The sequence below is a fragment of the Capra hircus genome, chromosome 20 (genome assembly GCF_001704415.2).
Source record: "Capra hircus breed San Clemente chromosome 20, ASM170441v1, whole genome shotgun sequence".
NCBI classification, from domain to species: domain Eukaryota; kingdom Metazoa; phylum Chordata; class Mammalia; order Artiodactyla; family Bovidae; genus Capra; species Capra hircus.
Genome location: NC_030827.1, coordinates 26,210,580 through 26,222,834, shown reverse-complemented (window position 1 = coordinate 26,222,834; position 12,255 = coordinate 26,210,580). Strand labels below are relative to the sequence as shown.

Here is a 12,255-nt window from a genome sequence, read left to right as displayed (position 1 = left end):
GGCAAGAGTACTGGAGTAGGGTGCCATTGCCTTCTCCTTGCTGCCATTCACTGCCTGCCAAAGTGAAGAAACCAGGCGTTGAAAGGCTGAATTCTTCCAGAGGGGCGAGGCACCTTCCCCCCTCTAGGAGATTCAGGCCACAAAGCCTCAGGGTGGCCTCAAATGAGACTTGTCTCCTCAAAGTGAGGGGTTTCCCAGCCCACGCACCAAATGTTGTAGCCACACGTTCTGGGAAACAAACTCACTCAGAAGGACAATGCAGAGAGTGGGGTGCAGTCTATTACACCGGCGGGCCCAAAGCAGAGTCCCCTCTTAGCCAAGGACCCCGACCAGTTTTTGTGAAAAACTTATATACCCTAAGTGACATGAAGTCGCTCAGTCGTGTCCAACTCTTTGTGACCCCACGGACTGTAGCCTACCAGGCTTCTCAGTCCATGGGATTTTCCAGGCATGAGTACTGGAGTAGGTTGCCATTTCCTTCTCCAGGGGTTCTTCCCAAACCAGGGATCGAACCTGGGTCTCCCACATTGTAGGCAGACGCTTTACCCTCTGAGCCACCAGAGAAGCCCATATACCCTAAGTGTACGTGCCCAATCCCACCTCCCCAAATTCCCTGAAACTAGTCTGAACAAAGGAAGGGAAAGATAGAATCAAAGTTAACCCGTGATTCGTACGCTTTAAGCCTAGGTAGTTAACAGTAGACAATTATCAATAGGCCTGTGGTCATACATAATAGAATTTATGATTCTATTTGGTTATACAGATAATTAGGGTATTCTTTTAGGCAATGGAGAGTCTAGGTTATGAGCCCTGGGGTTCCATCCAGGGGGGCTGGTTTTCCAGTTGGTATGTCATTTCCATAGATCCTGGGCCTATAGCTCAAAGTCCACAGTCCAGCCCAATATGGAGTCCTGCTTTTAAGATGGAGCCTGTTCTGTCTGTTTCTTCATACACTACAGCTATTTTGATCTTTTCCACTGTTGAGGATAATTCCTCATGGCCCAGTCTTCGCTCAGAGATACTGTCCACAGGTAGAGACTATGCCTGGTCTCTTTAGTATGCAAAGCCAGCACATGCCCAGTTTGTCCCACACAACCAGGTACCAGAGATGCCATCATTTGTCAGTTTCCTCCCAGAGGATAGAGTCTAGCATTGCAGGTACTATAGATGCAGGCTATGAGCTGAATTAATCATCAGCAGCATTAGCATTAGGAAAACTTGAGTGGAATTAAAGTATCTATCATTTCATTGTTCCTTAATTTTAAGTGAATTTTATATCACTCTTGCATTATACCTGACTGCATATTCAGTATTTCTTGCCCTTAAATCTGTTTCCCTTTGTTGGATCCTTGGTTGATAATTCACATTTTGCCTCTTATATGGTCAAAAAGAGGTCTCATGATTGCATTAACCTTCCTGGAGAACCATAAAATCATGAGTCTCTTCCCCATTTTAATCAATGAATTAGTATCAAATTGCTCTTTGAAATGGTATAAACAAAAGTATAGGGAAATTTCAGTTTAGCAACAATTATTTGTTATTTTCCCAATTCATATATTTTCCAAGTGAACCTAATATGTGTTTTTTAATTTATACCAAACTAGGAAATAAGACAGTTATTTCAATTCTTCTCCTTGTGTATTTACATGGAAAGGTTTCAGGAATTTCTCCACACCTCTTCACGATAAGATCAAATATTCTTGGGGGGTCTAGCCCTGTTATGGCCTGGACTCTTCCTCCTTCTCCATCTTTTTTCCCTCACCATTTGATCCTGAACAACTCAGAGATGTGTTTTGGGGGCAGACAACCACTCCAAAGGATTGACTACTGAAAAGATAAACACTCTGATGAAACTGCAAACACTTCCTGGGAAACACTCAGATTTGGTGAGGGCGCTGAGCTGGTTTGAGGACCCTTCTGCAGGTCTCTGTTCTGTCACTCAAGAATATATTAGACATTATTAGCAGGAGCCTGCTTTATATTCAGATTCTAACCTTAAATGGTGATGGTGGGGATTATAATGGCTGTAAAATTGGATCACCTGCAGCATTCAAATGAAAAGAAGGAAGTTAGAAAATATCTTAGAATTTCTTTCACTGGCACACAAAAGGCACTGTGCTACATGTAAATGAGCGTTATGCTTTACATTTGACACATCTGCCTCAAGGGAGCTTCAATTCTGACTGTCTATTCCAGGTAAATATTAGCAGAATACCAAATGCCTGGGCTTGCATTTAAGTGACAGGAGTAATTTATAAATATTATTTTGTATCTCTTCTGATTCATAGAAAAGAATGTTTTTACCAGCTACCAGATCCTTGGGTAAAGGACCAAAATACATTTCTCTCTGTTTTCATTTTTATTCTGTGATGCAAAATAGTTCAAACTAGCTGCAAGTCACAGTAATTCCTGTAGATTCTGTGAGAATTCTTTTATCTTATAATATCTGTGGGAATTCTCTTCTTATATTTTCTTCTAAATATATACTACCATATTACATGTATACATTTTATTTTTATTCTTGTTACTTGGGCATCTTCCCCACTGAACTTTACCTACTTGTCTCTGTCCTGTGACATAAAGCACTAAATGTCTGATAACATTTACATTGCAACTAAGAGCCTCAATTATATATAATTCAAGACAATGTTTTATGTGTATCTTTAACTACATCAGTTTATAAGTGAAATGGAAGCTAATATGTCAATTCAATAGTAAATCTAAAACATGTTAAATAGGAACCAAGGAGGTAAGATAATGACTTACAGAAAAAATTAGGTAAATCAGTGGGGACTTGGAGGGCTTCACACGATACAGAATTTTTATAAATCTAAAAGAAATTCATGCATAGCAAACCTGCCAACAAAAGAGAGGTCTACCAGTAAGTCTAGAGAAGACCAAGTGGAGAATGAGGTGTTGAGCAAGGGCCAGAGATCCTGAAACCCACACCATGGATGTAATAAATACTCTGGACCTCAGAGACTCTGCCTTTTCCATCTTACTCTGGGGCATGTACACCCAGCTGTGGTGAGACACCCACCTGCAGGAAGAGCATTTGACCAACTCTCTACTACCGTTTCCATTTCATTCTCTTACCCGTCAAGCAGCCCAAAGTGGGAAAAGCACTAGTGGTCTCTGTTAAAATGTAGACCACTTCTGATGTTTGGCATTTGCTCTTCAGCCAAATAAACAGGAGCTAAATTTTTGTGTTCTGGTGTGATTTGAAAGCTCCTCCATAAATCTGGACATAGTGGTCAAGGATAATTGTGCCCATTTACCTTAGAGCTAGCTCTAGTTTTCCTAAATGGTGTGCTTTCTTCAAAGCAGTTCAGAGTTAGTCAGAGACAGTAAGGCATTTTGCCTCCAAGGGCATTTTACAGGTGTAGGAGCTAGGTAACTGACAAGGGAACTGGAGAAATGCCCTGGTGGTCCTGGAGCACAGGAAGCCCCCGGGTACAGATGTGTAGTACACTCCCTCTGGGCCCTCCAGCAGGGGGAAAGAAGCAGCAATGAAGCCCCCACCCCCTTCTTACTAGGAAGGAAAATTTGAGAACTATGATGCACTGCCTGCCTGCCTACTTGGTACCCAACTCCTTTTCTCACGTTAACATTTAGGGTGCAATGGCAGCCCACTCCAGTGCTCTTGCCTGGAAAATCCCATGGGCGGAGGAGCCTGGTAGGCTGCAGTCCAGGGAGTCGCAAAGAGTCAGACACGACTGAGCGACTTCACTTTCACTTTTCACTTTCGTGCATTGGAGAAGGAAATGGCAACCCACTCCAGTGGTCTTGGTTGGAGAATCCCAGGGACGGGGGAGCCTGGTGGGCTGCCATCTCTGGGGTCGCACAGAGTCGGACACGACTGAAGTGACTTAGCAGCAGCAGAGCGATTGAGTTGATCTAAATGGTTGTGCGTTTTATGATACAAATAAACAAGTATGTCGAAGATCATAAACAACAACACTTAAAACAATCATTTTAGTTATTTTCCTTCTACGAGTGAAAAGCTATACCCATCTTAATAAAAGTCAGTTTTTAAATCTAACATTCTAAACCTAACAGTAAGAAAATACATGTGGAGGCTGAGAACAGGCGGCTGAGGAGAGGTGGGGGAGCCATGTGTTCAGAGGAGGGGAGGCAGGGGCCGGGCAGCCAGCATGGATGCCTCCACCTGTGCCCACCTGCCTACATGTCCAAGATCCACCCGGTCCTCGATGCCGAACTGTAATTGTAGACTCAACTCTTCTCTGTAACAGGACTTTGGAAGCACCATGGAGGTCTCTGTTGTTAATGATGCCAGACAAATCCATGTCTACTGTTTAAAGATAAAGTGAAGCTAGAAAATTCTGATAACTTCCTGGTCATGAGGGTCATAATTCTTCTTCTCCCTAAGGAGTCAGATATTTAAAAAAAAAAAAAATCAAGCAATAGCACGGAGCTCATGAGTGTTACCTTTGCATTTTGGATCTCAGGAGCACGGAACTGAATGAATCACGAACTTTGGTTCAGGAGACATTCTCATCATTGTCAAAGCATGGCCCACTTTGTTTGTTTCTGTGGCTATAATTGTACCTGCATACTTATTTTAATAACGTTGTAATAACCATGAATGTATTACCCAAACCAAGAGCTAGTTTGGTCCTCTGACAACTTACCATCTGCCTTATCACATTCATCACCTGCCTTCCTCCACCTAGTAACCATCAGCCCAAATCCTATACTGACAATCTCTTGATTTTTTTTCCTAAATAGTCTTTGGAAACCATGCATATCTGGGAAAAAAATTAATTTGAAAAAGGTTGCCTTGTTTTTAACTTTATAAAAGCTAAAACATACAATGTTTCAAAACTTTTAAACCTGAATATTAAATTGTAAAGATTCATCCATATCATTGCATGACATTATAGATCATTACATTTCTTAAAACTGATAAAGCACATACAATGCAAAACTTCAGTATGAACACTGTACACAAAGTAACCAATCGATGAGTTCTGACAGCTGTATTCATCCACATATTGTGGTTGTTGAGTTGCTAAGTCCTGTCTGATGGTCTTGGTGACTCCATGGACAGTAGCACTCCAGACTCCTCTGTCCATGGGATTTGCCAGTCAAGAATACTGGAGTGGGTTGCCATTTCCTTCTCCAGGAGATCTTCCCAACCAAAGGATCGGGCCAGCATTGCCTGCAGTAGGAGGCAGATTCTTTACTACTGAGCCATCAAGGAAGCCCCTACACACCAATAGAATTGCTAAAACTAGAAGAGAGGAAAAAACTTGGTAATACCAAGAATTGTCATGGATGCAAAGCAACTGAGTCTCTCACACGTTACTGGTGGGAAAGGTGAAATGGAAGAATGGAACAGTTGTTCTGGTAAATATTGTGGCAGTTTCTTATAAAGTTAAATATACTTTTATTGTAGAACACAGTGCTTTCATCCCTAGATCTTTACTCAAGAAAAAAGAAAACAGATAGTATTGCTAAGCACAAATACTTAGAGCAGCTTTATTCATAATCACTTGAAACTGAAAACAACTCAGATGTCCTCAACAAATGACTTGTGTATCTAGACAGTAGAGCCCTACTCAACAATCAGAAGGACTGAATGATGATACATGTGATTACATGGATGACTCTCGAAAGCTTTATGCAAAATGAAAGAACCCAGACACAAAAGGCAGCATACTATCTGATTCCTTACCATTGGCATTCTAGAAAAACCAAAGCTGTAAGGACAGAAAATTGATCAGTGTTTGCACAGAGTTAGAAAGAAGAGGAGACTGGCTACACAGAGGCAAGAGGCAACTGGAGCGCTGGAAAAAGTCTAATCTCAGTGCAGTAGGAACACAACTGTTTAGGTCTGTCAAAATTCACAGAATTGTACATCTAAAGAGGGTGATTTTTATTATATATAAACTATATCTCAATAAACCTTACTTTAAAAAATTTAAAACTAAATGTTTGAGGAAACCTGATAGAAAATCTAAATAATTACAGTTAACTAGAGGAACCAGAGATCAAATTGCTAACATCCGCTGGATCATCGAAAAAACAAGAGAGTTCCAGAAAAACATCTGTTTCTGCTTTATTGACTATGCCAAAGCCTTTGACTGTGTGGGTCACAATAAACTGGAAAATTCTGAAAGAGCTAGGAATACCAGACCACCTGACCTGCCTCTTGAGAAACCTATATGCAGGTCAGGAAGCAACAGTTAGAACTGGACACGGAACAACAGACTAGTTCCAAATAGGAAAAGGAGTACGTCAAGGCTGTATGTTGTCACCCTGCTTATTTAACTTCTATGCAGAGTACATCATGAGAAATGCTGGAAGAAGCAGAAGCTGGAATCAAGATTGCTGGGAGAAATATCAATAATCTCAGATATGCAGATGACACCACCCTTATGGCAGAAAGTGAAGAGGAACTAAAAAGCCTCTTGATAAAGTGAAAGTGGAGAGTGAAAAAGTTGGCTTAAAGCTCAACATTCAGAAAACGAAGATCATGGCATCTGGTCCCATCACTTCATGGGAAATGGATGGGGAAACAGTGGCAGACTTTATTTTGGGGGGCTGCAAAGTCACTGCAGATAGGGATTGCAGCCATGAAATTAAAAGACAGTTACTCCTTGGAAGGAAAGTTATGACCAACCTAGACAGCATATTCAAAAGCAGAGATATAACTTTGGTCCATCTAGTCAAGGCTATGGTTTTTCCAGTGGTCATGTATGGATGCAAGAGTTGGACTGTGAAGAAAGCTGAGCGCCGAAATATTGATGCTTTTGAACTGTGGTGTTGGAGAAGACTCGAGAGTCCCTTAGACTGCAAGGAGATCCAACCAGTCCATTCTGAAGGAGATCAACCCTGGGATTTCTTTGGAAGGAATGATGCTAAAGCTGAAGCTCCAATAGTTCGGACACCTCGTGCGAAGAGTTGACTCATTGGAAAAGACTCTGATGCTGGGAGGGATTGGTGGGGCAGGAGGAGAAGGGGACAACAGAGGATGAGATGGCTGGATGGCATCACCGACTCAATGGATGTGAGTTTGAGTGAATTCTGGGAGTTGGTGATGGACAGGGAGGCCTTGCATGCTGCAATTCATGGGGTCGCAAAGAGTCAGACATGACTGAGCAGCTGAACTGAACTGATAGCAGATAATTCCTGCCTCTGTCTCTTCTCTGTTAAAAAGAATGTTTCTGTCTTAAGCATTTTGTTTCGAACAGGAATGTCCCAATTGTTTATTTTCTAGATTGCCAAATTAGATTACTACTTAGTCCAACATCTGTTTAAAAAATATACATGTCTGACTTCCCCTTGGTAAGAGTTTCAGGAAGTACTGCCTGTTTGAGATCAAGCAATTCACTGGCTGTTAGCTTTTGCTAGCAAATGGTGATGTCACTGACTGAAATAATATCAGAGACACTCAGAAACTGTAACATTACTTTTAAAGATATAGCTGTTAATAAAGAGGGAAATAGGAATGGCAGAGAAGAAACTTTAGTAAGCATACAGGATGACCCTTTATATTTTTCTACAGCAATTACAGTATATATTAGAGAATTAACATAAAACAGTTAATATTAAAGAATCTACAGATTCAAAAATTACCCTTCTAAGAATGTGGAAGTACATAAAAATTGTGTTATGCCACAGTACTATATGAGCTTCCCTGGTGGATCAACAGTAAAGAGTCCCTGGGTCAGGAGGATCCCCTGGAGAAGGGAATGGTAACCCACTCTGTTTTTCTTGCCTGGAAAACCCCAAGGACAGAGGAACCTGGAGTGCTACCATCCATGGGGTCACTAAAAGATTTAGACACAACTTAGCTACTAAACAACAAGGAAGTATATACTAACATCTACTTCCTTGCTTATTGACAAAATGTTTGAGATTCTTGTTTAACATCTAGAATTTAAAAAATATTCTTGCTGTTTTTGATGACTTAGATTCTTGGCAGCTATAACCGAGGAAATTTGAGCACTGAAAAGTTTGTGGAGGAAATAAAATCAATAGCAAGTGAACCCACTGAAAAGCATTTCTTCAATGTCTCTGATGAATTGGCACTAGTCACTATTGTCGAAGCTCTGGGAGAAAGAATCTTTGCCCTGGAAGGTATGACTTTTTCTCATAAGCCTGAATGTTCTGTCTGCAATTCAAACTCAATGGGTTTTTGTATTTGTTTTTACCGCATGGCTAATGTGTTTTTACTGTGTACAGTAGCCACCATGGGACAATTCCCTTTCTCTATAAATCTGCCCTATAGCACTGCGTCTGCTGGCAGCTCTCTTTGTGAGGTCATGGCAGTACTGATGTGAGGGTCAGATGAAGACAATAGTCAACAGACACGCAAAAACAAAAATGTGCCGTGTGTTTTATTCCTTTTCTGTGACACAAGTTTGGAAAATGGAGACACTAGCTCACGTTTTGTTTTTATTTCTCATTTTGGGCTTCTGCGGGACAGTTCTTACACAGCATCTCCTTCCTTCATTTATTTTCTCAGTTTTGCTCCTTGCCCTTTTGAAAGGTCTTCACGGAGCTCTGCCTCAAGACCCATGGCAGCGAAATATTGGTTCCCTGTATTTGTCTGAGTCACGCTGCTTCTCTGTAAATTCTTTTTTTGATTTTTTGATGGCAACTGGCTATTGGGAATAACAAGTCATGGCATTCCCTCCTCTGCCTGAGGTAGAGATGTCAAGGAACAAATGACTTTGGAACTAGATCTTCTCCGAGAAAAAAATAAAAAGAAGTCTTCAGATTTGTTATGCCAGGCACACTGGAAAAGTCTCTTGTCCACATTCTCTGATGATCTGGAGAGTCAGAGAACGTGTCTTTGTTTCTCAAACTAGGATGAGAAACCTCCAAACTGTTCTGCTGTTCTGCTCTGTCTGAACCCTGTTGACTCTGTCCTTGTGAGGACAGGCCATGCTGAGGAATGTTGTTTCTCACCTTAAACACAAACTTACAAGCACCTTCTCCATCTCCCTGATATGACCTGATAATGGGAAATAGAAAGACAAAATGAGAAAGAGACATCACTGAAAAATTGTCGACCATTTTAACTGAGCATTAAGTGGCTGGGGAAAGTGACGGACAGAGAACATTTAAAAGTAGGGAAAGGAAAGAAGATGGTTTAGGGTAATGGCTTTCAAAGTTTTTTTGATAGTGACTCAGGCAAATCAATACATTTTGCTTTGTGACCCAGTGCACACATATGTATACATATAAAAAAAATTTCCCCCAAAATCCTTATTATATGTGATGCACTCTGATAGTTTCATCACTTCCATTCTACTCTGTTATCTTTCAGTTTAAAAAAAAAAATGTGATTATGACTCACCCTGTTGATTTCATGACTGGACTGGAACCAATCAGGAGGAAGTTTGTTTCAGAGATGATGGGGATCTACAGCCCACCCAGACTGAATTTTTCTGGTTTCCTTCTGCCCTGGCTTCTTTACCCAGTGCCTTTAGAAACAGAACGCTCACCTTATTAGTCTAAAGTCACAGCTGCTTCTAATGAACTTGGCTCTCCTGTGTTTTGTGTACAAGTCACTTTTAAGTGGCCTTGGTGTCACAACAGCTATCCAAGTATCATTTACTAATATGCTGAATAATGACTTTGGCTGGCCTTAAGAAACTATATTAGGTTTTCCAAGTCCTTGTGCATGTTCAGTTTTTAATAACATGGACCAAGTATGATAAAAACAATCTGCAAAGATCATTTAAAAGAAAAATTACTTAGTTGAGCATAATACAGTCTAAATACATAATACAGTTATAATACATTTCTAAATCTCATCTTAAGTAAGTAAATATAACCTAAGATGTGTAGGAATGAAGCCTATATGAGGTATTGGATGGAGGAGGGATTCATCTGCTTTAAATGATATTTTCAGGTACTTTCTAACCTAACCACACCATGAGATAAAGATTATACATTGGAGTAGCTATGTGCTCCAAGAAATATCTCCATATTTAAAAAAGAAATCATCTTAGAAGGAACTCCTCAGGTTAAAAAATGTCTCCCATATCTTTATCAATATAATTTCAGTTCTAACCAAAAGCAGTGTTTTTACTAGCTTATGTCTGATTTTTTTCATAATGAGATCCAAAAGGGCTACCTTTCCTTGTTTGATGGGAAATCTCCATTTCCTATCAACATTTATTTTTAGATGGCAAATAGCAGCAAGTGTGAAAATCATGCCTGCCCAAAGGGCAGTGCCTCCTAGGGAGGTGTACACACCAGCTTTTGCCCAATAAAATGGGTAAACTAATGTCCCCTTTTCCCATCAAGCCCTTGGGAACAGTGCACAACCACGCCCATGAACAAGTCCAGGGAGAAGTTGACAACAAGAAGTTCAAGGGTACGTGATGTGCTCCACCAGGATGAAGACTGAGCAGGCAGAATTCCACAGAACTTTCTTCTGTCTGTTCTCAGTTGTAAACAGAACTGCAGCAGGGGAAGGTGCTGGAAATATGTAGGTCCCCACTACTTCATTCTTTGATCTGGGTGTAAAGTACCTTACACCATTGTGAAACCAAAATAAAGTTTCAAATTAAAGTTAAAATGCGTTTTAGTCATTTAAATGAGAGGACAATTTGTATGTGAGAGTAAAATGACATAGTAGAATTCTATGATTGATTTCTCCATTTAATCTAGCCCTTTAAAAGGCAATTACTAATGTATTTGTTAACAACTTTATGCAGGTAAAATAACTAGTAAATAAGTTTGAGTTCACAAATTGGATTGCTCTCATACCTCAGTGAAAGAGTAGATCGACTTTTAAATAATTATGTGCTATTTTTAACTTATCAGCAAGGCCAAATAAATCAGTAATTCCCTCCTGAAAGCAAATAAATCAGCATTCCCTTAATCCCCTTAGGAGGGTGTGGCTTTGGCTTGGTGAATATTTTGAGAGCAGCACACTCCCAAAGAATTCTCTGGATTATTTCTGCGTTTCAGTAACGAGCTTCGAAATGGGTACAGGATCTTTAAAAACTGTGTGGTCGGATGGCATGTGGCCTGGAGTCTTGTCAGAAAGACCCCTCCTGGTTTGTGAGTGACACCCACAGTCAGACATCAGGACAAATACAAACCAGAGTCCCTAAACCCCTTATCAAACAGAATTCTGAGAGGATATACCACAGGAAATACAATGAGGCTGGTAGAATCAAGAAACCTCTTTAAATATGTGAATCAAATGTTATTGGCCCTCTGACATTTTAGTAAGTTTAGCCTAATCTCAGGAGGATACCCAGGGCATGAGGGTGTGTTACAGAGCTTTCAACCATGTTGATCCCAAGCTCCATAGGCTCCAACATAGACAGAGTATAAGAACAGAAGCGTGACTCTTAGCCCCTCCAACAAGGGTGGGGAAACTAACAGTCAGGAATGTGAGACTCAGCCCTTACGCTAACCTTCTCAGTCCTCTACCCAGCCCTGCCTAGGAATTTTGGGGTTGAGAAATCTTTGCGCTGAAAATGCTCTAAAGATGCTAGAAGTTCTGGTTGGTCAAAACCACAGATGGTACTAGGTCTCTGTCTTCTGCAAATCTAAAGTGTGTGTGCTAAAGGCGGCTCTCTTCCTCCATTACAGCTACAGTTGACCAATCGGCAGCATCTTTTGAGATGGAAATGTCTCAGACCGGCTTCAGTGCTCATTATTCACAGGTACATTGACCACTTGGTAGAAAACATCGTTTTTAATAGGTTTCCTTTCTCAAAGTGAGCACTGAGACATCAGCATTACAGATGCAAGTTACAGCTCAGGCATGAGCAGTTATTCAGACCATGTAGTTAGTAATCCAAATAGGAAAGAGGGGGCTTCCCTGGTGGGCCAGTGGTTGAGACTTTGCCTTCAGTGCAGGGAGTGTGGATTTGATCCCTGGTCAAGAAGCGCTCACATGCCTCACACCCAAACCTAAAACAGAAGCAAAAGACCAAAACATAAAACAGAAGCAACCTCATAACACAGTCAAGAAAGACTTTAAAAATGGACATGGAAAAGAAAACTCTTACTAGAAAAAAATAATGTTACTAGTTGTCATAATTTTTTTAAAAAAAGGAAACAGCATTTCACAAGCTTCTTATTAGGGAAACATGTTATCACACACACAGCTCACTACACTGTACTGATAATCATGAATCAGCTTGAGGTCTGCCTTCTGTAATTATGCATCTAACTAAATAAAATATTTAATTTAACATATTTGCTAAAGATATGTATCTTTTTCTCAGTGTCAAAGTATTCAAGGGTCTTACT

The 12,255-nt window shown here is 40.5% G+C and overlaps 1 protein-coding gene across 1 annotated transcript in view; it reads left to right on the top strand.

Moving 5' to 3' along the window:
- The window catches only part of ITGA1 (integrin subunit alpha 1), a 172,144-nt gene that overhangs the window by 100,839 nt on the left and 59,050 nt on the right, over window positions 1-12,255 (top strand). Inside the window, exons 9-10 of the mRNA XM_018065522.1 lie at window positions 7,941-8,106; window positions 11,590-11,663. Coding sequence (XP_017921011.1) covers window positions 7,941-8,106; window positions 11,590-11,663 — 240 coding nt within the window. The remainder of the gene's footprint in view (window positions 1-7,940; window positions 8,107-11,589; window positions 11,664-12,255) is intronic.